This window comes from Gymnoscopelus microlampas, assembly GCF_963454915.1.
Source record: "Gymnoscopelus microlampas genome assembly, chromosome: 11".
NCBI classification, from domain to species: Eukaryota; Metazoa; Chordata; class Actinopteri; order Myctophiformes; family Myctophidae; genus Gymnoscopelus; species Gymnoscopelus microlampas.
Genome location: NC_139948.1, coordinates 37,583,337 through 37,611,290, shown reverse-complemented (window position 1 = coordinate 37,611,290; position 27,954 = coordinate 37,583,337). Strand labels below are relative to the sequence as shown.

At 41.7% G+C, this 27,954-nt stretch overlaps 1 protein-coding gene across 5 annotated transcripts in view; it reads right to left on the bottom strand.

The window, feature by feature from the left end:
* Window positions 1-2,066: 2,066 nt before the first annotated feature.
* kcnt2b (potassium sodium-activated channel subfamily T member 2b) overlaps window positions 2,067-27,954 on the bottom strand; it is an 82,352-nt gene continuing 56,464 nt past the window's right edge. Inside the window, exons 15-30 of one of the 5 annotated variants that reach the window (XM_084072729.1) lie at window positions 26,025-26,133; window positions 19,079-19,231; window positions 16,963-17,240; window positions 13,982-14,345; window positions 13,261-13,366; window positions 12,822-12,994; window positions 11,687-11,758; window positions 11,170-11,304; window positions 10,918-11,029; window positions 10,189-10,206; window positions 8,929-9,030; window positions 8,194-8,277; window positions 7,300-7,434; window positions 4,717-5,077; window positions 3,009-3,093; window positions 2,067-2,417 (exon numbers count right to left, since the gene is read on the bottom strand). In XM_084072729.1, coding sequence (XP_083928855.1) covers window positions 2,297-2,417; window positions 3,009-3,093; window positions 4,717-5,077; window positions 7,300-7,434; window positions 8,194-8,277; window positions 8,929-9,030; window positions 10,189-10,206; window positions 10,918-11,029; window positions 11,170-11,304; window positions 11,687-11,758; window positions 12,822-12,994; window positions 13,261-13,366; window positions 13,982-14,345; window positions 16,963-17,240; window positions 19,079-19,231; window positions 26,025-26,133 — 2,408 coding nt within the window. In that variant the 3' untranslated portion in view covers window positions 2,067-2,296. Of the gene's footprint in view, window positions 2,418-3,008; window positions 3,094-4,716; window positions 5,078-7,299; window positions 7,435-8,193; window positions 8,278-8,928; window positions 9,031-10,188; window positions 10,207-10,899; window positions 11,030-11,169; window positions 11,305-11,686; window positions 11,759-12,821; window positions 12,995-13,260; window positions 13,367-13,981; window positions 14,346-16,962; window positions 17,241-19,078; window positions 19,232-26,024; window positions 26,134-27,954 lie in introns of all 5 variants that reach the window. The other 4 variants (XM_084072731.1, XM_084072730.1, XM_084072732.1 and 1 more) reach the window with 4 other exon arrangements.

Here is a 27,954-nt window from a genome sequence, read left to right as displayed (position 1 = left end):
TGTCTAGTCAGGTGGTTCTCAACCCTTTTCAGGCTGTGACCCCCCCAAAATAATCATTTTTGAACTGGGGACCTCCCACCCTGATAGCAGATATACAAGCTTGCAGCGCAGCTTGTATATCTGCTATATGAGAACTACTGTTCTAAACCACCATTCTAAATCCAAAGAGTTTTCTGAAAACCCATGTTATATAGCAAAAAAAATCTCATGCATTGAAGGAGGCATGAGCTCTGGGCTCCCTAGGCTGGCGGGGGGAGTTTAGTGCCCAGGATCACTTAGATAATTAGCACCGGGTGAAAAAGGGTTACAAAATCGTGGGATAAAAAAAAAATATATATATATAAAAATATATATATAGCTAAATCTAAAATGACAGATGCTTTCCCGGTTTAAATTGGTTAAAGACTGATCTCTTTTACTGATCTCTGCATGAATTAACACAACGAGACGGTAAGAGACTATTATTGACTGACTTTAATATTTACATATTTTCATCCGCTAAAATAGCACTGAGAATGCATTGGCAGTAGGCTAGTACAGTAGTGCAGGCAGGGGTGAATGAGAATGCATTGGCAGTAGGCTAGTACAGTAGTAGTGCAGGCAGGGATGCCGAGTGGCATTCTGACCACACGAGTGCACCGTTTCTCTGCCTATATTCTCACGTTCAGGTTTCCAGACTAAAAGATTCACGGAGGCTTGCCTTGCTCTACACATGCATGTCTTGTCCACCATGCACGGCAACGACGATGGCAAGCTGGGATGCAGTGACGACGGCGACATAATTGCTCAGTTTGTGTAATTTATGTTCCGTCGCACGACTGCGCCGAAAACAGCTAAAATCTGACACCGTAGTGTGACGAAGTAGGCCATATAAATCAGGCTTTGAGTGACAGAGGCGGCGAGGGACCTTAGAAACAGACAAACAATAAACCAAAGGACTTGTTTGTTCAAGAAATATCCACACATTGTTACAGAGGGTGAGGACAGGCAATTTTCGCAGATACGTGACAGAATAGGCCTCCATGGTGTTGACAGTATGTGCTAGCACAGTGGTTCTCAACCTTTTCAGGCCGTGACCCCCCAAAATAATCATAATTCAACTGGGGACCTCCCACCCTGATAAGTACTTGGAATGTAGGAGTTGAGGCATTACATTTTCGGTTCCACAGATAAATATTGTGAAAATAGCAGATCTAGAAGCTCACAATGAAGATCGGCTATTTTCAAAATGTTTGCCTCTTTCTTATATTATTTGACAATTTGGCCAATGTTTGACCAGTTTTTATAGTATAGTTTGTTGATTACTTTTGATGCAGTAATGGCCTTTTCCTTTTCTTTTTTTATGAGGTATTAAAAAGGTCTTAAAAGTCCTTAAATTGTCATCTGGAGACCCCCCCAAAATCATGAGGGCATCCCCCTGAGGGTCTCGACCCACAGGTTGAGAACCACTGTGCTAGTATGTTTTTGCCAGTTGATAGGACTGGTGATGTTTGGACAACTCTAGCTGCTTGCTAGAGTGGTAAATGAATGTGTGGCTCGAGGGTGCAAGCAATGGGTGAAGACAGGATTTATATGAAACAATATTCGTAGCACGTGAAACTGCAGCGGACAGTGTAAATAACATCAAATAACATTATAGTGTGACAAAAAAACACACCTTACAACATAGAGAGAAAGACACAAACATACTTCAACCTCCATTTGGCAATGTGTTCCTTTGGCTGTCCAGATAAAATTGGCAGTGTCTGGCTCTTAACCAACACACACACGCACGCACGCACGCACACGCACGCACACGCACACGCACACGCACACACACACACGCACACGCGCACGCGCACACACACACACACACACACGCACACACGTACGTACAGTCATATGGTACACATACACACTCTACATACATACATACAGTACATACAGGATGCGGTACATAAATAACATGCACAACAGTCACAAATATATAAATACGTGGTCATTAAATGCACTTCTGTGTCCCCCCCCCCCCCCCCCCCCCCCACCCCCCCTTCTGTGTCTTCGATTTGAAAACAAGAAGGTGCATAAATAAAACATTCCTATCATCATAGAAAAGGTCCATGCAGGTCTGACAGTCCTCTGAGGTCAGAGAGACTTTGAATGCCGAGAGAGAAAGATGCGGAGCACGTATTATACTGTAGCATCCCTGCCAAATTGGCTCTATTCCCCCCATCCGCCATTCCAGCACGGGCGGGCGGCCCCTCAGTGGTGGGGTGGGGGGTGGGCGCTCGCTGATAAGAGTCTGTCAGTCTTCTGCTCAGAGATGCGTGCTGTCCTGTGTGTCGAACCGGTGGCTCTCTGAGCGGCCCGCGCTACACTTCCTGCCGCCGCTCCCCTGATTGGGCACCAACGACAGAGGGTCAGGCCGGATCAGGTACCTGCAGAGTAGAGAGAGTAAAGACATTTTGAGTGGTTAACTGTGGAGCGTCTATATCACTGTTTCCCAATGTTTATGGGTTTATATATTATTTCAAAATACATATAAAAAAAAGTTGAAAACTACAAAATCACAACTTTTCATCAATTAAGAACAATTCCAAATCTTTTCAAAAAGTATTACATAAATAAAATGAATTCAAAAATAAACAAAGTGTCCCGGCGACATTGTCAGGGAGGCGGCTCTGTATCGTTTACGATAGTCAGTCACTCATATTTGATACAGTCTATTTCTGGCGAAAATGTTATTAATAAGGCGGCCGTAACGTTAGCGTTTTCTCTGCGTCAGTTGATGCTTCATAGTCAAGAGTCAAAACGCCGGGCTCATTTGTTTATTTTCGGAACAAAGTTTTTATATGAGGCAACATTAAACACGTCTATGGGAATTCAGAAGAAAAAAAAACTTGACCCAGGTAGGATGCGTAAATTACGTCAGACTATAATCTATTGGCATTGGCAACGACTAAATTGGGGGACAATGCAAAAAATGAAAAAGAAAAGTGTTTAACTGTGCTGGTTCTCTATGCACTCACACAACATCATGCAGCTCCAGCCTGGTGTCTGGTGAAGGGTTGATCAGGATGTAAGACAGTCTGTTTCCCTGGTCTGTCATCCCATCTGAAACAGGAAGGGATGTATGTACAGTATGCGTGAGACAGGAAATAGAATGAGCAGAGGAAATACAGTAGGCTATGCTGCGGTCATGGACACGGAGCAGAGGCGCTGAACGCTATAAATAACCCATAAGGAGGAAGGCGGGTGAAGATAAAAATGGACACAATATGATACAGTATATACAGTGGTGGAATGTAACTAAGTACATTTACTCAAGTACTGTACAATTTTGAGGTATTTTTACATTACTGGAGTACTTTTTCAATTTTCTATCATTTTACTTCTACTCCACTACATCTCAGAGGCAAATATTGTACTTTATACTCCACTACAATTATTTGTACTTTAGTTACTAGTTACTTTGTAGATTTCTGATCATTATTACAAAACATACATTAACCAATTCAGCCATGAATATACTTAAGCTATTTGAAAATAGCTGATCTACAAGCTCACAACGCGTCGCTTTATTACTTTGGGTACCTTGATTATACTTTGATGCCAATGCTTTTGTACTTTTACTCAAGTCAATTTTGAATACCAAACTTGTCTTGTAAACTGACTATTTCTACATTGTGGTATTACTACTTTTACTTACTGTAGGTAAAAGAAAAGTAGTACTTTTTCCAACCCTGAGTATATGAATTATAATAGACAGGCAGACAGACAGCTAGACAGACAGACAGACAGACAGGAAGACGTGGTGTACCAGAATGTCAATGCCTTCAGTGCTGCTACCAGCTGTAATGTAATGTATGTGCAGCACATTGACAATAATCCAATGAACCATGAACCACAAGAGGATAACTGCAAAGGGAACTGCACCGCGGCTCCAACGCGCTCCTTTGACCTGTTTCTTCCCTATGTTTTCTCCTTGCTCTCCCTCGTCTCTGTCCCCCCATCCCCCTCCCGGCGCTGAAAACTACATGGAGCTTGCACAAGGAAATAACGTCACCCACTTCTTCTTTAAACCTGTCTGTAAACCTGTGCTGTGACAATAAAGTTTATTCTGAGGAAAGCATAGACAGTAGGCAGTGGGAGTGGACACACCTTTGGTGTAAACATGCAGTGATGTTATTACCAGTGGTGGAAAAAGTACTAAATTTTTTTCTACCTAAGTCAAATATCAATACTGCAATGTAAAAACACTCTGTTACAAGTAAAAGTCCGGTTATCAACATTTACTTCAGTAAAAGTACAAAAGTATTGGCATCAAAATATACTTAAAGTACCAAAAGTAAAAGTACTCGTTATACAGAATGTCCCATTCACTAGTTATCATATGTCTAAAATGTATAAAAAGCTTTTGAAAATAGCAGATCTACAAGCTAGATCTGCTATTTTCAAATAGCCAAAGTTTAAATAGGGTTGAAATGGTTAATATATGCTTTGTGATATTAATCAAAATCCACAAAGTAACAACTAACTAAAGTTTTTGAATAATTGTAGTGGAGTAAAAAGTACAATATTTGCCTCTGAGATGTAGTGGAGTCGAAGTAAAAGTAAAAGTAAAAATTGGAAATATTCCAGGAAAGTAAAACCTCAAAATTGTACAAAAAAGTACAGTACTTGAGTACATTCATTACTTCTTTACACCACTGGTTATTATTACTCAACGGTCCTTACTGAAGCCCGTGGGCGAGAGGCCCAGGTGTTTCATCCTCATCCGCACCAGGGCGTTGAGCTCCTGCCTCTCGGAGCGGCGGAACAGGGTCAGCCTCTGCTGGCTGATCCTCTCGGCCGCGCTGCCGGGACCCCCTCCTTTGGCCCCGCCGTGGGGGCCCCGGCCCCCCTTCCTGCTCAGCCGCCGGGCCCACTGCATGCTCTTCCTCCTGAGGAGAGGGTGGTCCGCAGAGTGGGAGGAGGAGGAGCAGGTGGAGACGGGCTCCGAGGAGGTGGAGTTTCGGTGGGGGGCCGTGCGGGACAGCAGGGGCTCCCTGGGCTCCCTGGTGTCCTCGTAGTCCTCCACCGTGATGGACACCTGGGACTGAAGAGGACACACACACTACACATTTACTATACTTGTGAGGACATCAACGTTTTAGGACCCCGACTTTATGAAATCAGCTTATTGATCAGCTATTTTCGGTGCGCATAATGAAGCATGAATCAGGCATAACCCTATAAATGTCTAATGCTAATGCTAACCCCTACATGAATCTTTTCCTAATTGTAAACCTAACTATATAATCTTGTTCAACCATAAAAGAACCATTTCTCCTGCGAGGACCATTGTCCTCACAATGTCTATTACACAAAATATACTGTACTTGTGGGGACATTTGTCGCATACACACACGCACACACACTTAAATGAAACCAACGTTTCATTTCCTAGTCTAGTGTAAGTCAGTAATGAAGCCGCTATCAAAGACCTTTTATTAAATTAACTTATCTGCCTTTGACCTCTCTGATTGAGGAGGAAATTAGAAATATTAGTTTACTTTGTCTTATCAAAGTTGGGATGAGTGGTATACTTTCGATAGCGGTACAGTAGGTGTAAGGAGGAATTATTCCTGCATGTATAAAAGTGTGTTGTTGTTGTTCACACAGGACAGGAGTCTAAATCAGAGCTCAGAAATGCAGTGGTGGAAAAAGTACTCAAATGTTTTATTTAAGTAAAAGTATCGTAGCATCGTAATGTAGAAACACTCTGTCACAAGTAAAAGTCTGGTAATGAAAATGTACTAGTACAAAAGTATTCCCATCAAAATATACTTTAAGTAGCAAAAGTAAAAGCACTCATTATGCAGACTGTCCCGTTTCACAAGTTTTCATATTTGTAAAATGTATAAAACAAAACTTTTGAAAGTAGCAGGTCTACAAGCACACAACACGTCACATCGCAACGTGTACTGAGCTTATAGATCGTCTATTTTCAAATACCGGTAGCTAAAGTTTAAATAGGGCTGAAGTGGTTAATGTATGTTTTGTAATAATAATCAAAATCTCTAAACTAAAGTTTTCAAATAATTGTAGTGGAGTGAAAGTACAGTACAATATTTGCCTCTGAGATAGTGGAGTACAATCAAAAGCATAGAACATTGGAAGTAAAGTAACAGTACCTCAAAATTGTACCTAAGTACAGTACTTGAGTAAATGTACTTAGTTGCTTTCCACCACTGCCGAAATGGATACTGTTACGGCTGTATGTTGAGCAGAGACAGATAAAGAAAGCCATGGGGGCTATGGGTTAACTGTGAACAAAAGGAGAAGGTCTGCACACCGCCTTGATGCGGTAAATAAATAACGTTTCGGCCTATGTGGCCTTCGTTCGACGAAGGCCACATATGCCGAAACGTTATTTATTTACCGCTCTATTCATTAAATTATGTTGGGAGCATCAAGACGGTGTGCAGACCTTCTCCTTTTGTTCACAGTTTATCTAGTTTGATCCAGCACCCGTCGAAATGTTTGAATGTGCGTGCACCTCTTAACCGTTATAAGGCTAATGGGTTAACAACATTCTTACACGAAGAGTAAAAGTATTTGAACATATTTTCTACCAGCAATAAAGAGTATAGGCTACTTATTGAAATGAATTTCTCTGCTCTCCTCTCTCTCCTCTCCTGCAAAGATGCACAGCAGTTGCTACTTTTCTGTTAGGAATAGGAACAATGAAAAATCAACTGCTTGAAAAAGGGTTCACGTGCAGTTGCTGAGCTCATACATGATTTATGCATGGCAAATTAACTGGTGCTGATGCAATATATGGATAACAATCTGTCCCAGATCCATGAAATCCTTTTTTTTTTTTAAACATCAATGCTGTCTACCATGTTGAATGGCAGTGCTGTGTGGAATTCGGATGGATTTTGATTGCAAGCAGTGTGCGCGCATTGCAAACCTGCTTATAGGTCAATCTACTATCTAATGCAGGGGTTCTCAAACCTTTTTATACCACGACGGGATTTTTTGGGGCTAAAAAAAAAGAATATATTATTTCGAAAGATTTTTCAAACGTTTAAACAAAAAAAAAGTCACAACAAAATTAAAAACTATTCCAAAAATGTTCAAAGGTATTTCATGAATAAAATAAAAATAATAAAAATAATATCAAAAATAGCAGATCCACAAGCTTGTAGATCTCCTATTTTCACTAGTTTGGGCCCCGGGCAAATATCTCATTTCTCTTTTGGGTCTAAAAAGTTTGGGGACCAGTGTCCTACACTACCATATAAATACACATCACATGTACAGTTAACGTACAAGCACCTCAGAGATGGGAAGCTTGTGTGCCTCAGTGCGGTAGATGCCTATAGGGATGTCTCCAGTGGACGAGCACAGCTTCTGATAGAGTCTCCCATAGGTCCGGATCCAAAGGTCATCCTCCGTGATTTTCATCTGGGAGAGAAAACGTACACGCGCACACACGCACACACACACACACACACACACACACACACACACACACACACACACACACACACACACACACACACACACACACACACACACACACACACACACACACACACACACACACACACACACACACACACCTTGTTTTGGCATCAGTGAATCTATGGACACTATTGTGTTGCGATCTTAAGCCCTATGTACGCTGTTATAGCCACTAATAGCCTTCCTGTCGCATTCCTATGCCAATAATTTGATGACCGGCAGCGGTTCCGGTAGGAGACACAAAGAGTCTCCTTTGTGTCTCCTACCGGAATCGCTGCCTACGGGTCTGCTGGTCATCACATTATTGGCTTAGGAATGCGACAAAAAAAAAAGATATCCATGAAGTCTCCATGGGGGAACTAATCGATAGAAAAAAAAATCTTTTTTGGGGTGAACTATCCCTTTAAACTTAGGTTAGCCCATTAAAACCGGGAACCGTGTCATTTTAGATTTTAGCGTTGGCGATTCAAAAATAGCAGATATACATACAAGCTTTGTGCCGCACTGCAAGCAAGTACATCTGCTATTTTAGAAAAGTTTTGAAAAAGTCTTGAAAGTGTTTGAATTATTTATTTTATTCATTTTGAATTATTAAAAAGTGTGAGAACTACTGTTTTAAAAAGCATATGTAGAATCGGCCTCAGGTCTTAATGGGTTAAACCAGTGTTTTTGTTGTTGTTGTTTAGTTGTACTACTTACAGCACAGAGGAAGCCAGAGCCAGGCATGGAGTCTAGTCCCAGCAGCAGTCTGGTGATAGAGATCATGTAGTCTTTTACAAACGACTGGAAGGAGAACAGAGACACACACAGGGTTTAGTCCTCATGCACGTTAGTGGTGGAAAAAGTGCTCAAATAGTTTACTTAAGTAAAAGTATCAATACTGCAATGTAGAAATACTCTGTTAAAACTCTGCGTAAAAGTCCGGAATTCAACTTGAGTAAAAGCTATTGGTATCAAAATTTACTTAAAGCACCAAAAGTAGAAAGTACTTATTATGCAGAATGTCCCATTTCACACGTTTTCAAATGTATACAAATCTTTTGAAAATAAGATCGCGATGCGACGCATTGTGAGTTGTAGATCTGCTATTTTCAAATGGCCGAAATGTATATAGGGTTGAAGTGGATAATGTGTGTTTTGTAATAATAATCAAAATCTACAAAGTAACTAGTAACTCACGTTTTCAAATAATTGTAGTGGAGTAAAAAGTTTAATATTTACCTCAGAGAGAAGTGGAGTAGAAGTAAAAGTATTGAAAATTGTAAAACCTCTAAATTGTACTTAAGTACAGTATTTGAGTAAATGTACTTACTGTAGTTACTTTACACCACTGCATGCACGTCAGTGACAGTAGGATGTATGTGTGTTTTAAAGATACATGTGCATTATTCCAGTTACCTGGTAGAGCAGAGTGTCCAGCATGTTAACAGTTACCTGGTAGAGCAGAGTGTCCAGCATGCTGACACTGAACACCTTTCCTGCAGCGAAGGGCAGGCGGAACATGAAGACTAGGTTGGAACCCCTCTCTCTCTCCTTCTGAAGATCACGCACACGCACACACACGCACACGCACACACACACACACACACACACACACACACACACACACACACACACACACACACACACACACACACACACACACACACACAGGGAAGAGAGTGGACATTGAGTAAGCATTCTCTGAAACACAACAACATAAATAATAATAACAATTTAAAGTTGTTTTTCTGAGATGAGACATATGTTGGTTTACTTGTTCAATTTTAAGTTCTGTTATTGCTTGACCACACAGTTATTTAGATGGCATGTTATTTAGACAGATGCTTAGGTTTGATGTTCACTTGGTATCCTAGTTACGTCGCAGCACTGAACTGTTGTCTTTGTACTCTATTTACTTGAACATTCACCATGTCGTTTGTTGACCAGGGTTCATGCCATTTACTCTCATCTTGCACTTAAGCCATTAAGACCGGGAACGCATCTCTGTGTCATTTTAGATTTCTTTGGCTATTCAAAAATAGCAGCTATTTTTTTGAAAAACATAAAAGAAAATTGTGCAAATCTTTCAATATATGTATATATTTTTGAAGTGAAGATTTCCAATATTTGCAATTACAGCAATCTTAAAATGACACAGATACGTTCCCAGTCTTAATGGGTTAAGTCGCTCCGGATAAGAGCATCTGCTAAATGGCTAAATTGCGAATTGTAAGTCAAGCTGTGAACCTCATTTTAAGGACAGCGCTGCTGGCGATGCCACAGAGAAACTAGAAAGCTTTAACCCATTAAGACCTGAGGCAGATTCTACAATGCTGTCTAAATCAGTAGGCCGAGCTAGTTCTCAAACTTTTTCATGCCAAGGACCCCCAAATTGTATTTGGCCGCGGACCCACCATCTGAAAATGTTTTGTGCCAGGGAGACCCCCAGAAGAGAAGATTTGTGTTAAAAAAAAAATCAACGTTTTTCAAAGATTTAAAAGATTTTTCAAAAATATAAAAAAATAGCAGATGAACAAGCTCGCAGCGCGGAACAAAGTGACCGCTGTGAGCTTGTAGATCTGCTATTTTTGACAACTACTGTTCTAAATTCTTTAGCTATATATAGCTAAAATCTAAAATGACACAGATGATTTCCCGGTTTTAATAATAATATTTTTTATAATAATAAAAAAGGAACCGTTTTGGACATACAAGGTTTCCCCCCGACAGCTACGAAGGTGTGAACAGGTGTGGGTTGTGGAGAGAATGTGACCATGGGCGGGTGGGGGAAGAAAGTACAAAAGTATTAGCATCACAATATACTTACAATACCAAAGTAAAAGTACTAAAATGTGTCAAATCATTATGAAAATAGCTGATCTACAAGCTAGCCGAATCATAAAATGGAGCCTAGGTGGTTAGATTGTGTAGTTGAGTTTTAAAGAAAAACTTAGGTTTCTATATAGCTAAAATCTAAAATGACGCAGATGCTTTCCCGGTTTCAATGGATTAACCCATTAAGACCGGGAACGCATCTGTGTGTCATTTTTGGATTTATTTGGCAATTCAAAAATAGCAGATATACAAGCTCATAGCTCATCAGCTTGTAGATCTGGTATTTTTGAAAAGTCGTGACAATTTGTGCAAATCTTTGAATATATATATATTTTTAAAGTGAACATTTTTAACTCCAATATTTGCTTCTGGGGGTCCCTTGGAACAAAATATTTTGAGATGGGGGTGTATGTATTTGGCCGCGGACCCCCATCTCAAAATATGGGGAAAAGGGACCCCCAGGGGACCCCCAAAAGGGACCCCCAGAAGCAAAGATTTGAGTTACAAATCTTGTATCTGCAATTTTTTCAATAGCCAAATAAGTGGCTAAAAATGACAGATTCTTTCCCGGTCTTAATGGGTTAAGACAAACATAAAGCTCCTTACCTTCTCCAGCTTGGACAGAGCCAGGGAGTAGTGGTCTTTGACTTTGAACTGCATGAAGCGCATGTTGGCTGGGTGGGTGAGCTCTGTAATGATGCTGAGAGCTGGGAACAGTCTGGCAGTGGAGTGAGAGAACAGACAGAAAGAGGAGAGGGTGAAATGTAAGAACCCTGACCCCCCCAGACAGACATCACTTAGCTCAACGTGGGATTGTAAAGTGCGCTAGTAGGAGGAGGACGACGATCGAGTGCAGACCTGAAAAGCGTCTGAACATTCACAATGGTCTTGGCGTCGGCCATGTAATCTTCCTCGGCAATCATGGAGCTCTCCTTGTCGACCACCACCATGGTGTCGGCAAATGTCACTCCGCAGCGCAGCAAACTGTCCAGACTGCCAAGAGAGAGAGAGACATTAGAGAGAGAGAGAGAGAGAGAGAGAGAGAGAGAGAGAGAGAGAGAGAGAGAGAGAGAGAGAGAGAGAGAGAGAGAGAGAGAGAGAGAGAGAGACATTAGAGAGAGAGAGAGAGAGAGAGAGAGAGAGAGAGAGAGAGAGAGAGAGAGAGAGACCAGATGGAGCAGGCAATTAAATAGCGCTGCAGACAGTGTCAAAAAGCCAGAAAGACTTGAATTTGAATACATCAAAAGTGTTTTTTTTGAGTAGCGGGGCTACTCATGAAATGAATAAAGATGAGGGGATAGACGGAGAGGAGAGAGGGAAAAAAAGGGAAGATAAGTAATGAGATCAGCCTGAGCCGTCCGTCCGTCCGTCTTACTTGTCGATGGAGCCCACTGTGTAGAACACCATGGGGAACCAACAGATTGCCTCCAGGAAGTCTGCCTCAGGTCTGAAGAGCCAATCAAAATACAAATAGATGGTTTTATTTCTCTTTTGACAAGTATATCTCCCCAATATCGTCGCTGTCGCGGCGGAAACCTTGTTAGATATTAAAGAGTAATACGTAACATAATGAAGTGCAAGGCTCCCCGTGGAGATAGGATCCCTATGGTTTGGGGGAATACAGTAGGACTCTAGGTAATGACTACAGGAAATAACACAGCATTACAGTGGAGTGACTCAGCGGTTTATTGGCTTCTTCTTTTTTTATTGGATTCCGCAGTCGTTTCGCAGCGGTGGAAAAGTAACTAAGTACATGTACTCCAGTACTGTACTTACAATTTACATCATCAGTCTAACAGTATAATATAAAAACATCTATAATCTGTACATTGAAACTATACACACTATAGGATGCCAGGTCTACAAATGGCCTGGCATCTGTCTACACAACATGCTATCTAAATTACATTTGATCCTTTACTTAAGAGCAGTTTTGAGGTATTTGTTGTTGCTTTTTTACTCTACTGGAGTATTTACAATTTTAAATAGTAATCTCAGAGGCAAATTTTGTACTTTTTACTCTGCTACGATTATTTGAAAACTTATAGTTACATGTTACTTTGTAGATTTTTATTTCAAAACATGCATGCTGATATATTGCTGTATATTAATGTGTTGGATCCCAGGACGGCTGTCGCTTCGGCGAGAGCTGACGGGGATCCATATAAATAAACAAATAAACAAACATTTACGCTCTGTTTGCCTTTTTGGGCTTCGTAAAGAAAAACTGCACAGGGAACCAGATACAACGAATAATTTAAATATACAAAGAAATTACTGACAATACCCAGTACCAATAAAACAGGCCATATTTAATAATTGCATAGTTTCAAATGTTTTTTTTTTTAATAGCAGAAATAGCTGATGTGATGTGTTGTGAGCTTTTAAATCTGAACAGATGAATTAATACAGATAAACAGAAACGACTCTGACTAAATAATTACGATCAGGCAGATGTATTTAATAATTGTGATAGTTGTCACCAGAATGCTTGTTTGGAAGGAACTCACATGCTCTCCAGTAGCAGCACTATGGGGTTGAGCTCCTTGCGGGGTCTGTAGTACGCTCTCAGGGGGACAATGAAGTTGTACAGGCCGTTCCCCGCGCTCTCCGCTGACACGATGATCAGTTTGTTCTTGAAGCCGTAGGAACGGGCGTCCTCGAAAGGGACGTGGTGGCAGGCCTATAGGGGACAGAGGACTGTGTGTGATGTCTGTGTGAGCTACGGCAGGGGCTCTCAAACTTTTTTATGTCAAGGACCCCCTAAAAAATATATATTTGGCTGCGGACTCCCCCCCCCCCCCCATCTCAAAAATATTTTGTGCCAGAGGGACCCCCAGAAGCAAATATTTGGGATAAAAAATATACATATATTCAAAGATAATCTTTGGGGACCACTGAGCTACAGGGTGGCGGTCGGGGACGGAACTTGGATTTGCCATACTGTACCTTGTCCATGCGCAGGCAGCAAAAAGGCATCTTTTCCTGCAGCAGGTGGCACAGAGCAGGGGAGCTGCCGATGTAAGGAGAGTTCAGCGGGTAGCCCTTCACCCACCTGCACACACCCAAAATGAACAGACAAGCACTTGGTTAACCTTCAAAAGTTCAGTCTAGGGGTGCACCAGCTAATCGAACTAATCAAATTACTCCATTATAAACATAATCAATAATTTGGTAATGTCATTATAGATTTAGGTTTCCAAAAATGTAAAACAGAAATAGTAAAATACAATTACCATACTTTTAGGCCCGAAAACTACAAAAACCTGAAAAGGTGTCATTAAGAGCTTAATGACCTCAAAGTCACGCATCCAACAAGCTTTGAACTGAGCAGATTGGACCTTCCGTTCCAGAGATAATGGCCAAAACATCTTGAAGACGGCCAATTTCGCCGATTTTCGATTGAGTTTTGTCTATTGTTGTCTGTTTTTCTTTAATAACACAGGCTAGGAAGGTCGAACGGAGACAAACTAGAAGATACCTGTATAAAGTTCACTTTGTGCTGCATCCAACACACCCACTGCCATTTCCGTCCGCCTTACCTTTAGGCCGCTAGGGGCAGTTGAAATGTATTTTTTGGTGGTAATCGATTTTATCATTTTTAATTGGTCGTGTGGCAAAAAGAAAACCAAAGCCTAAAGTAAACAAAAAAAAACCCTCAGTAACTCACTCTTGGTGGCCGCCCCACCAGTGGCCCCCCCTCTCGTCTCGGTCGCTGTCCTCCTTGCCCTCCTCCCCGGCCTCGTCCTCGGACTGGTCTCCCAGCAGGTCAAAGGTCGGGTTGCTGACCCCGTCCACCAGCTCCAGCACGGGGGCGATGCTGTGCCGCCGGTCCTCCGTGGAGCCGTCGGCGGCGCCGCCCATGGCCGGCAGCGCCAGGGTGTTGGCGCCCCCCGCCTCGTTGTTCGTCCTGGAGCCGCTCCGGCTGCCTCTGCCACCACCGCCGCCGCCGGGCCCTCCCCCCATGCCGCCCTGGGGGTCCTGGCCCTCCGGGCTACTGTCGCTGGAGTCCTGCAGGTCTATGGCCACGGTGCCTGCAGCGGGTTAACAATCAAATTCAGGGTTAACAATCAAATTCAAATTCAATTCAAATTCAAGAACAGCAAAAGTAGCAGATCTGCAAGCTCAAAATTCGAGCTTGTAGATCTGTTACTTTTGATGCTTTAGTGTGACCTGTAGTGTGATCGAGTAGTCAAAAAAACTACTCGAAAAAATTGGCGAAAGGGCCTTTCTGTGTGGAGTTTGCATGTTCTCCCCGTGCCCCTAGGGTAGGTACCCTCACAAAAAACATGCAGTAATCCTGGTCTCTATACTGCCTCCCCCTGGTCAGCCGGGGTGCCTGATGTAGGGGAAAGGAACTGGTTGGAATAACGTGTTCCTTCCACGCGCAAGTCCTACCGGGGAAACTTCCCCCTGTCAGGTGATAAGAAGCAGCCTACTCACTCCTCATGCATTGAAGGAAGCATGAGCTCAGTTAGGGCTCTCCCCAGGCTGGCAGAGGGAGAGTAGCGCCCAGGATTACAAGCTTTGGCACCGGGTGAAAAATGGGTTACAAAATCGTGGGATAAAAACTTTGAAAGAGAAAAAAAAAAGTTAGAATATGGAAATAGGAGGTTTCTGGCCGACAGCAGCAACGATATAATGTTCTTTATGGGAAACACAACGTTTGTGTTTGGAGACCTTCATCAGGTCATCTGACAAGATAACAAGATAAGCTGATGAATGTCTCAGGATCAGGTCGTCTAACAAGAAAACAAGATAAGCTGATGAAGGTCTGCACACCGTAATGTTGTGTTTCCCATTAAAAAACGTGATATTCAGCATTTTAAGACAGTGTATGGGAGTGTTGCTTTTACATTGATCCACCCTCTGTCTTCTCCAACGCACCTGTCGTTCTGTTGGCAAGAGTTTTTTCTTACCATAGATAGAGTGCAACACTTGGAACGAGTGAGTGGAACAGTTCCAGTGTTCGCCACCAGGTGGTATCTATGTCCCCGACCCCCCCCCCCCCTATTTTAACCAACAAATGAATGTGCATTTGACATTTCAGTCTTATGGCAGCTGCTCTTATCAAGGCTGACAGTCAACCAGATACATTAATATTTTACATTAGCACGAGTCATTCCAATTTATCCTAATAGCTTTCAAATGTGACAATCTCACGGTGAGGGGAAATACACGGACCAGTGAACTATGGCAGTGGTTCTCAACCTGTGGGTCGGGACCCCCAGGGGGGTCCCCACAGGATTTTGAGGGGGTTCCCCAGATGACAGTGTAATGTAAGGACTTTTAACTAACTTAATACCTAAAAAAGAAATAAATGAAATGAAAAAAAAAACCCATTACTGCGTCAAACATAATCAACTATACTATAAAAACTGATCAAACATTGGCCAAATTGTCAAATAATATAAGAAAGAGGCAATTTTTTGAAAATAGCTGATCTACAAGCTCACAACGCCTCACCTCGCAAGGCGAGGTGAGGCGTTGTGAGATTGTAAATTGGCTATTTTCACAATATTTATCTGTGGAGCCGAGTCAAACCCAATTCCAAGTGCTTGTCAGGGTGAGGGTGGAGGGGTCCCCAGTTCAAATATGATTATTTAGGGGTCCCCAGTTCAAATATGATTATTTTGGGGGTCCCCAGTTCAAATATGATTATTTTGAGGGTCCCCAGTTCAAATATGATTATTTTGAAAAGGTTAAGAACCCCTGAACTATCTCTGAGTCATGTTTGAGCGTGTGGAGCGTCTGAGTGTACGCCTGATTTACATGTGGTTGTGCACCGCCGTCCGTCACGCATTGAAAGTAGAGACCGGCTATTTCCACTATTAATGTTTTTATTTTTTTAAAGTTATTAAATGTGCCAGTTATCTCTTTGTATATTTAGGTTATTTGTCATATCTGCCCTGGGCAACTTCAAAGCATTAAAAGCCAATAAGAAATAATATTCTAATTCATAACGTTCCAGTGTTCAACAACAAAAACACAATGAAATCGTTTAAATTGCAATTATTGGTGTGACAATGAATGGTCATGTAAAATGTAATTTCTCCTATAGAAAGGTGATGGCATTCAATGCCTACATCACCCCCGCATCCCTTATTTTACCCTTTTTCTACTCGGTACATATAGTGTTTTATATTTGTTGAAGATTGTATTTTGGTGTTATTTTTTATGCTATGTTGATGAATTGAATACATAGGACCACAATGGAAACAAGTCCCCAGGACTTTTTTTGTGTCATCCTTTTAGCCTTAATGTCTGCCTGTTCCTAGTGCTGTTTACATTTCTGTCCAATAAAGTATTCAATCAATCAGTGGTGGAAAGTAACTCAGTACATTTACTCAAGTACTGTACTTAAGTACAATTTGGAGGTGTTTTTACTTCACGGGGGTATTTCCAATTTTCTGCTATTTTCAAAAGATTTTCCTACCATTTATACATTTGAAAACTTGTGAAATGGGACATTCTGCATAATGAGTACTTTTACTTTTGGTACTTTAAGTACATTTTGATACCAATACTTTTGTACTTTTACTCAAGTACATTCTGAATTCCAGACTTTTACTTGTAACTTTCTACATTGCAGTATTGATACTTTTACTTAAGTAAAACATTTTAGTACTTTTTCCACCACTGCCTACTGACCCATGCTGGCGATGATGCTGTGGACGGGCAGGCGGGTGAGACCGTGGTAGATGGTCTGCTGCCGCGCCTTGCTGCCGCCCCCGTGGCCGCCGCCCCCGCCGCCCCGCCCCGAGGAGGAGGGCTGGTCCCTCTGGCCCCTGACGAAGGCAGAGTTCTCCTCCTTGGAGATGTTGATGTAGAAGCAGATGTCCGAGCCCCCCATGATGTGGCAGGGGCCCGGGTTCAGCAGGATGTTGGTGGTGTCCAGGCGGCGCACGCCGATCAGACACACGCCGTACCTGCAAGGCCACACGCAGACACAAAGCCACAGAGGTCAATGTTTTTGCAAGAAGGCATAGTTGTTGTTTTTTTTCCCCTCCTTTCCTTATTATCATGACTATTATTATTAATTTAATTCAGATAATTAATTAATATATATATTTTTCACTATTTTCATTATTATGTTCATTTCTTTTTCTTAAACAAGCATTTATAGCAGCTTGTGGCAAGCTAAACAATAACAACTGCAGTATTAAATGACATTTTGCGACTCCTTTTAACACTGTTTCAGAGACATAGCGAATTTCATTCTATAAATGTTGCAACTTTTAAAATCTATAGTATTTTTTTTGGCCACCAGATGGCGACCTAGGATTTTGTTTAAAGCCACGCCCATTTCCCCTAAGACCACGCCCCTTTTGCCTTCCAGGATATATAAAGGAAGGAACCTCCCACATTCCTCTCTGTGCTCATAGAGCATGTATGTATCTGTCATGTTCTGTGGAAGGAAGTAAAACAATGATTGCATTTGATCCTCGCATCACCCTCAGGCTGTTATAATGTACTGTACGTGGGGGTAGCTAATGTGTGCGATGTCTACTACCCAGACATCTATTTACTGACACAGGCATTCTCCTGTTGCATTGTACATGTTTGAAAGGCCAACACCCAACAATTGTCCTGACCTGATTCCCCGGACATTTTCCAGTGTTCGTATGAGAAAGGGGCTTTAGTGAATTTGACATTAGGCTCTTTACTTGGTCTGCTCTTTTTCCCCCTCTACACCAAACATCTTTTGCAGAAAATAGCAGATCTAGAAGCTTGTAGAAGCAAGCTTGTAGATCTGCTATTGTCAGCGAATGTTCCCACCAGATTAGGGATGCTAGGGGGTTTAAGTGGTTATGTAAAAAAAGAAAAAGCTGTTATCAAACAAAAAATGAATTTCCGCAAGGACAAATGAAGCATCTATCTATCTAAAGATTTGGCGACCCCCCCTGTAGTAACTCGGAGGATCACCTAGGGGTCCCGGACCCCCTGTTGAAGACCCATGAGGAGGCATGTCCAAAGTCCAGTCCGGAGGGGGCCAATCATGGCAAGGATGGCAGATTTTATATGGCCCGAGGCTTCCTTCCTAAAATGTATTATTCATGGCCCGCCGGTATATCTATGTGAAATTCATACGTTGAAATGAACCTGCAGAGATTGATATTTCTCAGGAAACGGCTTGTTCCTTGTGTTCTTTCATTCTCAAGATGTGAGAGAAAAGCTATTTCTTTATTTTACATCTGGTTACATTTGGCTACATTGCCATTTGATCAAAAACAACTTATTGGAATGCAGTGCATGAATGTGAAAAAAGGCAGAAAGAGAAATTGGCTAAATTGTTTTTTGTTTTGTTCCCAGGTCAGATGAGTGCATACTGATTTTGCATTGCAGTTAAATAAAATTGTTGTAACTAGACCATACCCGGTCGGCGCAGCGCATCCGTGGGTGGATATGCGCACATGATCTGGCAACCCGGGAGGCAGTTCGTCCCATAGCTGGGCAGCCCCGTAACCATGGCGACAGTGTTTTACACAAAAACGCTAATAAGAAGCTGAGATTTGATGAAATTGAAAAACGGGCTTCACAGTTAAGTTCAGATGGTAATGGTCAATGGCTGTGTGCAAAATCAGAGCAATTGGTCCAGCCACTGAGGAGAACCGGGTAGCTTCACCACCACCACCACTACAAACGCACAGAGGTTACTAAAATTATAGTAGGATGCGATGCATTTGTAGTTGACCTTGTTATGGTTAACACTTATTCTAACAAACAAACAAACAAATAAATAATAATACGATGATGATGGCCTTACTTTTTATGAGCATGGAAAGAGGCGAAGGTGAAACTCTTCCCATGGTACTCCCCGAAGAATTTGCTTTCCTCCAGACGGATGTGATGCACCTCATTGGCCGAGCAGCGCCGGTAGGTGCGCTGCCATTGGTCGGCCGAGGTGGCTCCGCCCTCCCTGAGACAGAAAAGGTAATAGGGACTTTTACATTAAGCTTGGGCAGATACAGGCTTTATGAATAACATTCAAAGAGCCTATCACTGATCTGCAGCTACTTAGTCAGGAGTATGTATAACGTGTTGCATGATGAAATGTCCTTGAGCTTTATGGGATTACAGTCTCTTAATGAGGAGGGAGGTGTTTGTTCAGTCTCCTCTTAAAGGCATGAACCCTACTTGATGTAATGTCTCCAACAACCACAGGGGGAAGGCTGTTCCATGTTGTTCCATGACTGATTGGCCATGAGGGGACTGTAATGCTTCCAGCTCAGTACCACCATAGACATAATGTAATATATACGTCAGTACCAGCATAGACAATGTAATATATGTCACTCAGTATAATGTAATATAAGTCACTCAGTACCACCATAGACATAATGTAATATACGTCGCTCAGTACCATCATAGATATAATGTCATATATGTCACCGCCATATTGGTACGGGCAACTGGCTAGAAGTCCACTGCAGGATATACCTGAGTCGTATATAACAGTAGTTCGCAAACTTTTTCGTGCCAAGGACCCCCAAATTGATTGTATTTGGCTGCGGACCACCATCTGAAAAAGTTTTGGGCCAGGGACCCCCAGAAGAGAAGATTTGGGTTAAAAAAAATCTAAATTATTCAAAAGTTTCCAAACCTTTTCGATATAAAAAAAAGTATTTGTTGTTTTTTTAGCAGATGTACAGTACATGCTCGCAGTGCAGATACCTGTTATGATACAGATAACCTGTATCATAACATATTATGTTGGACATTTGTAACAAACCAAACCGCTTGAAAATTGAAAATATGATGAGACTGGATTGATGGAGAATGAATGAATGAATGAATGAGTGAATGTCTTTATCGCAGACTCATAGTTCATAGAAAAACATATAAATACATACAACAAGGGACCAGTGGTGTAAAGTAACTAAGTACATTTACTCAAGTACTGTACTTAAGTACGATTTTGAGATTTTGAAGTGCACCAGTAAAGTAAAAATCACACCCTGTGTGAAGGAAGCGGTGCCTTTGGGGCGGGGCTTAACTCATTTCAGTTCGTCCCTATTGGTGGTCTGAGTCCACTTACCAAATTTGTACTTGGTAGCATGCTGCAAACTGGAATAATGGCTGTTTAAAGCCCAGCCAATGGTGGACAGTAACGGAGTAGATGTACTTGAGTACTGTACTTGAGTACAGATTCTGAGGATCTGTACTTTACTTGAGTATTAGATTTTTTTGATACGTATTACTCTTACTTGAGTACATTTCCAAGACAAATATTTTACTTTTACTCAAGTATATTTCTAGGAAGGCTATAAAGTACTGAGTACTTTTAAGCCCACTCCACATCCACAACAATGTTTCGATCGCCATGCAACTCCTTGCAACATGCAACTACTTGCAACTACTTGCAACCATTAGCCCCAATGGCAGTTGCAAGGAGTTGCATCGGTGTGGTTGACCTTAAAACAGTTTTGTTGCAAGGAGTTGCGACTAGCATTGGTGCGGTTTGGCCTTTAGGTTGGCTGTTTTTTTTCTTCCCTAAAATGCAATTGGCCTAACTTCTGCTCTCACACTAGCCGTGTTTCTGGCTTCCCCCTCCGCTCACCTCTTTGTTACATCTTGTATGGGTGTAGAGGAGTAAAAGTATTTAGTTCTGGTTCCTCAGTCATTTCTATATTTTTATAGGCATTTCTGAAGGCTTTGTATAACGTCTACAAGCAAGCACATCAGTGCATGCAGTGCAGGTGGTTTCAGAGAGTTACAGTACTTCTCTGAAACAAGAGTAACAAGGTCCTATAAATTCATTGTGAAAACATTACAGCAATTCATTGATATCAAAATTAAGAAATGTACTTCTACTTTTACTTTTACTTGTACTTTAAGTATTTTTCAAAGCATGTACTTTGGAATACTTAAGTATATTTAAAAGCAATTACTTTTTTACTCTTACTTGAGTAACATTTTGACTGAGCTACTTTTACTTATAGTGGAGTAAATTTGACCAAGGAGTATCTGTACTCTTACTCAAGTACTGGGGTCGAGTACTTCGTCCACCTCTGAGCCCAGCCAATGGGCAGACAGAGGGGGCGGGGCTTAAGTAATTACAGTTTGTCCCTATTGGTGGTTTTAGTGCATGTACAAAATTTGTACTCCGTAGCATGCTGCGAACTTGAGTTATGGCTGTTTAAAGGCCAGCCAATGGGAAGACAGAGGGGGCGGGCCTTCAGCAATGCATGCTCGTCCCTATTGGTGGTCTAAGTCCACATACTAAATTTGGACTTGGTGGCATGCTGCAAACTGGAGTTATAGCTGTTTAAAATCCCGTGCTCATCCCGTGCTCATACGGGCGGACGACATAACATACGCTGGGCGTCCCTGGACCCCTCGTTGATAACCAGTGGCACGTGTGGCCAATGAGAGGAGAGATGGCATAGGCAATCTCCACGTCCGTGTGTGTGTGTGTGTGTGTGAGTGTGTGTGTGTGCGTGTGCGTGTGTTTGTATGTGTTGCTTCTTTGCCGTGCTCATCCCGGGCTCATACGGACGGACGGACGGACACACAGACACACAGACACACAGACACGGAGTCAAAGTCAAATGTAGAGCAGTTGGCACCGCTAAAAATACCAGTTACTTGAGTAAATGTATATAGTTACTTTCCACCACTGGTAGGCAGCGAGGCCAACACGGTGGTATCTACGGTATCTATCTACACATCTATGAGTGGCCCCGCCCACACAACCATAGTCATTTCCTGTCAAGGCTGCTGTGGTAACGGCTGCTGACGTCTGTGTTCCAGGCTGCTGATCAATACGTCAATCAGCAGCACACACAGACACATGCAAGGCCACATGTCACATGGCGTCAGCCTGAGGAAGCCTTAACCCATTGAGACCTGAAGCCGATTCTACATAAATCCTACATAGATCCTAAATCTCAACAGTTTTCTGAAAAACATATGTTTCTATGTCAGAGGTGCTCAATCTTTTTCATGTCAAGGACCCCCAACATTATATGTTTTTGGCCGCGGACCCCCATCAAAATATTTTGTTCCAGGGACCCCCAGAAGCAAAGATTTGAGTTAAAAATGTTCGCTTTAAAAATATATACATATTCAGAAGATTTGCACACATTTTCACGATTTTTGAATAGCCCAAAGTGTAAAATAATGCTTTCTTAAATCAAATCTAAAAATGACACAGTTCCAGGTCTTAATAGGTTAACCCATGAAGACCGGGGAACGTGTCTGTGTCATTTTTAGATTTATTTGGCTTTTCAAAAATAGCAGATATACAAGCTCATAGCGCGGCACTGCTTATTTTTTTGAAAAAGTGTGAAATTGTGTGCAAATCTTTGAATATATATTTACACTTTTAACTAAAATCTTTGCTGGGGGGGGGTCCCTGGAACAAAATATTTTGAGATGGGACCACACATCATTTTGGGTGGTCCTTGACATGAAAAAGTGTGAGAGCCACTGATTATAGCAACATTCATTTTTATATTTAATATTTATTTTATATATGTTTTATATATATATATATTTGTAATATTTATATTTAATATATATATTTAAAGATTTGCAAAAAAAATATATGCTTAATAAAAATAAATAGCAGATCTACAAGCTTGTAGCGCAGCACTCGGTACCACGCTATGAGCTTGTATATCTGCTGTTTTTGAATAGGCAAAGTATAAAGAAATGGTTAAAGTGGTTACACAGATGCGTTCCCGGTTTTAATGGGTTAAAAAGTACAATGTCACAAGTTGAAGGCGGGCATGGACAATAATCATCTGAAGATGGATATATTGTTTCCGTCGGGCACAAACCTTGTATCTCCATATGTTTTTAATGGCCTACTTCCTCATACCAGAGTCTCAAGAAACAAAGTAGTGAAAATAGCCGATCTGCAAGCTCACATGTGACGCGAGGCGTTGTGAGCTTGTAGATAATAATAATAAAAAAGGAACAGCTTTGGACATACAAGGTTATCCCCCTGAAAGCGACGATATGGTTTAATATGTGGCGGCCAGAGGGTGTGAACAGGTGTGGGTTGTTGTGGAGAGAATGTGACCATGGGCGGTTGGGGAAAGAAAAGTACAAAAGTATTGGCATCAAAATATACTTACTGTAGTGTGTATAATACCAAAGTAAAAGTACTAAAATGTGTAAAATCTGTAAAAAAAAAAAAAAATGCTTATCTACAAGCTTGTAGATCAGCTACTTTCGAATAGACAAATTATAAAATGGAGCCTAAGTGGTTAGATTGTGTAGTGATAATCTTAATCTGCAATGTAACTTACTAAATCTGTTAAATAATTGTAGTGTAAAACATGAAGAAGTACTAGATTTGCCTCTGAGATGCAGTGGAGTAGAAGTATATAAATTATAAAAAAATGGAAATACTAAAGTAAAGCAAATGTACCTCAAGATTGTACTTAAAGGACCACTTTGGCCATTTTCAACCTACTGTATATTCATGTAATTGGTCCTCACTAATGATCATTATAATATGGTACCATTTCTGTCTATTACTGTAGGTCTGTGTTATCAGAGGGCTGTGGACAAGTTTGGTCATTTCAAACAATATTTCAAACTTTTTGCTATGTATTTATTTATTAATGCAAGAACAATGGCTTCTATTTCGGCAAGCTAAATTTCCAGGAAGAGAAAGGCCGTAGTTTCTATTAGCTTGGAATCCCAGTGGATTAGCTTGGAATCCCTTGGAAACCTGCCTACCAGTGACATCATCATGTCACTGGTAGGCAGGTTTCTGAACTGTCCACAGCCCAACCTCTGAGACACAGAGGGAGCAGACAGAAACGGTGCCATTTTTATTATGAGCATTAGCGAGGACCAGCATACAGTATATGAAGATAGGTTGAAAATGGGTGAAGGGGTCCTTTAAGTACAGTACTTGAGTAAATGTACTTAGTTACATGTCCGTCAGTGAATTTGTGGTGGCCAGTAGGTGTGAACAGGCCTGAGAACAGGCCCCGGGCCGTGGAGAGTGTGACTGTGGGCGGGTGGGCGGGCTGCAAAAAACAGAGCTTGACACGACAGTGCAGTGTGCCAGGCGAGCTTAACCCATTATGACCGGGAACGTCATTTTAAGATTTCTTTGGCTATTCAAAAATAGCAGATATACAAGCTCATGAGCTTGTAGATCTGCAATTTTTGAGAGAAAAGAATCGTGAAAACGTGTGCACATTTTTGAATATACATATTTAACTGAAATCTTTGCTTCAGGGGGTCCCTGGAACTAAATATCTTGAGATGGGGTCTCAAATACATATAATTTTGGGGGTCCTTGACATGAAAAAAGTTTGATAACCACTGATATTATAGCAGCATACGTTTTATTTCATTTTTTTAACTGTTAGGATTTAAAAGACATTTGTTGAATCCCCAGAAGCAAAGATTTGAGTTAAAAATGTTTAAAAAAGACAAAGACATCTTAACTCTTTAACTGCCAGAGTATATACACAATCTACCCCCTTCCCTGCCAGAGAAAATACATTGCAAAAAAAGGTAAAATGTGAATTTTGTCTCCGTATATTTTTTAACATTGAAGTGAATGGAGCAGAAAATCTTCGCATTGCGTTATCTCCTGCTTCCTTTGTGATAATTAAAAAAATTAAAAAGAAAAAAAAGTTTTTTTTTTTTTTTTTTTCAAAACTCTCGTTTTTCTCGTCGACGGCTGGCTGAGCCATGCGGAGAAAAACGAGAAATCTCGTCAATGGCAGGAAAAGAGTTAAAATGACACAGATCTATGCGTTCCCGGGTCTTAGCGGGTTAATGTCACTCCACAGACAGAAGGGTTGGAGAGTGACAAACACTGGGCATTTGTCATTGGCACATGCCACCAGTGCATGCCAAGGCTCACAACGGTCCAGCTGGAAGCTTAAGGACCTCTTGAGGACTGGAACAAAACCCGTTTATAGATTCACGTGGGACCTTTGCACTCCAACAACTAACAAATGATTTGTTGGCGACAAACTAATTCCCTGTTCATATCTTCTTCCCAGTGCAGGGCATCAGGACAACACTGTGCAGGATTATGTTCTGTACAGCATTGGTTCTCGAAGTGGGGTCCGGGGACCCCCAGGGGTCCTTGGGGGGGGGGGTACCAGGGGGTCCCCAGCAAAATTAGTTAATATAGCGTCACAATAATTTTAACCACTTAAACCATATTTTATACTTATGCTATTCAAAAATAGCAGATCTACAAGTTCATAGCGCGGTACAGAGTGCCGTGCTATGAGCTTGTAGATCTGCTATTCTAGAAAAATCCCTGGCAGAAAATATTTTTGAGATGGGGGGGGGGGTCCGCAGCTAAATATATATAATTTTGGTGGTCCTTGACATGAAAAAGTTTGAGAACCACTGCTGTACAGTATTTAGATTTACCTCTTTAGGTTTATTATCCCCTGCCAAGAGGCCGGAACGGCCGAAGGCGAGGGATTATGTTTTCGCCCTGTCCAACATATAGGCCATACACATGACACGATTTTCCGCAATTTTCCCGCGATGCATTGTGATCTACATTAAGTCGGTTATTGGTTCTAAATATCTGCGTCAATGTATTTTCGGTTAGTTAGTTCAGCCTTAAATTACATTTCGCCGTACGGCCCTTTTCACTCGACACATTTCCCACTATTTCTTTTTCCGTTAGTAAAAAATCACATCATTGCTGTGGAGCACCACACCACAGTGCTGCTAGAGCATACGTGAACCAGGCCTGGTTGTGTACTCACTGTCCCCTGGAGGAGTGGATCAATAGGGTGATCAGGGTGGAGGTTGCTGGACACACGCAGTTTAGAGCCAGCATGGCGTATTTAAACTCCTCTTCACACACCACATGATCTGTAAGGAGAGAGAGAGAGAGAGAGAGAGAGAGAGAGAGAGAGAGAGAGAGAGAGAGAGAGGCTCATCAGTGGCGGCTCACGCACGCCCGCCTCAGCAAAACACAAACAACAACCATAAATCGTCGCTGTCGGGTGGAAACCTTGTATGTAACCGTTACCTTGCCAGGAGAAGCTTTAATGATAGCTTTTAGGAAGGTCACTCCACAACCCGACCTTCTGGGGTTTGTTGGCCTTGCCGGCACATGTTTTGATTTCCATTTTTGTTCTTTTCCATATTTTTCCATTTTTGTTTTTATCACATGTATTAAAAATATATGTGCAAATAAACTAAACTACACTAAACTAAAGAGATGGAACGAAACATTTTGGAAATAGTGAAAGTATCTGCAGATCGGCTATTTTCACTACTGTTGCTTGACGGCCTTTTACGACGAAGTAGGGCATTAAGTGACAAAAAAACATAGAAAGTTTAAATGTGGAGATACACGGTTTCTTGCCTGACAATAATGATGTTTCACCAGCCAGGCAGAATACTTGATGTTCATCAGGGCAACAACAGTGTGCATAATTAATGTCGTTCCCGTAAATTAGCGACCTACTTCGTATTACAAGAGCGTTGATCAACATGTCACGACTCGTTATGAACTTTGATGTTGCAATTCGTTTTTTTTTTAAAGTTAAAGTGATAGAGTGTGTCAGTGTTTATTTTTTAACTATAGGTTCGAACATCTACGTTGCACCGCCGATCCGACCAATATGTCTGAGTCTTAGTGTCAAGGGCTTTGTCAGAGTACCCATTGTACCCTGTCTGTGACCTTTTTGTGGCCATATATGGAGATTTCTATATCTGTCTGTCTACCGGTGTCCCTTTTATGCCCATATATTATGGAGATCCCTGATGTATATTGGTATGCCTATATGGACATATCGGTCTGATCGGCGGTTCTGGACAACCGCATATCCGAACAACTCGACGGCGGCCAGCTTGCCGATGCGCAAGCTGGGTTTGGTAGGCTCCATGTATGCACATGACCTTATATGGGCATAGCGGTCGGATCTGTGGCTCTGGACAAACAGGTCTCCATATATATCTCTATATGGGCGTATCAGGTTTGTTTATGGTTAGGTCTGAGTCATAGTGACATGCCTATATATGGGTGTATCGGGTTTGTTTATGGTTATATCTGGGTCAGAGTGATGTGGATGCGGTCGGCCGGCCCTCGCACAAGCCAATTTTAATATAGGATATTTAACCAAAGAAAAGTATTTCCCCCATTTCCTGAAAAGTACGAGTTTTCTTTTGGACATACAAGGTTTCTTCCCGACAGTAACAATATACTGCAAGTATGATAATGCATACATACTTCTCCACTAACAGCTCACATGCTGCCTAAAAGCTGCTGTAATTGAGGTTAAAATGAAATAAGGCCTGTGGGCCGCTGTAAAGACTCATCATGCATTTCACTAATTACACTGATAAAATGAATTACTCCATTTTTTATCTCCAAAGACACACACACACACACACACACACACACACACACACACACACACACACACACACACACACACACACAGACACACACACGTACAAATACACACACACAAACCCCCACACACGCACACGCACACGCACGCACACACACACACACACACACACACACACACACACACACACACACACACACACACACACACACACACACACACACACACGCACGCACACGCACGCACACGCACACACACGTACACACACACACACACACACACACACACACACGCTGTAGATGTACAGTGTAATTGCCGTAATGTTTCAGGC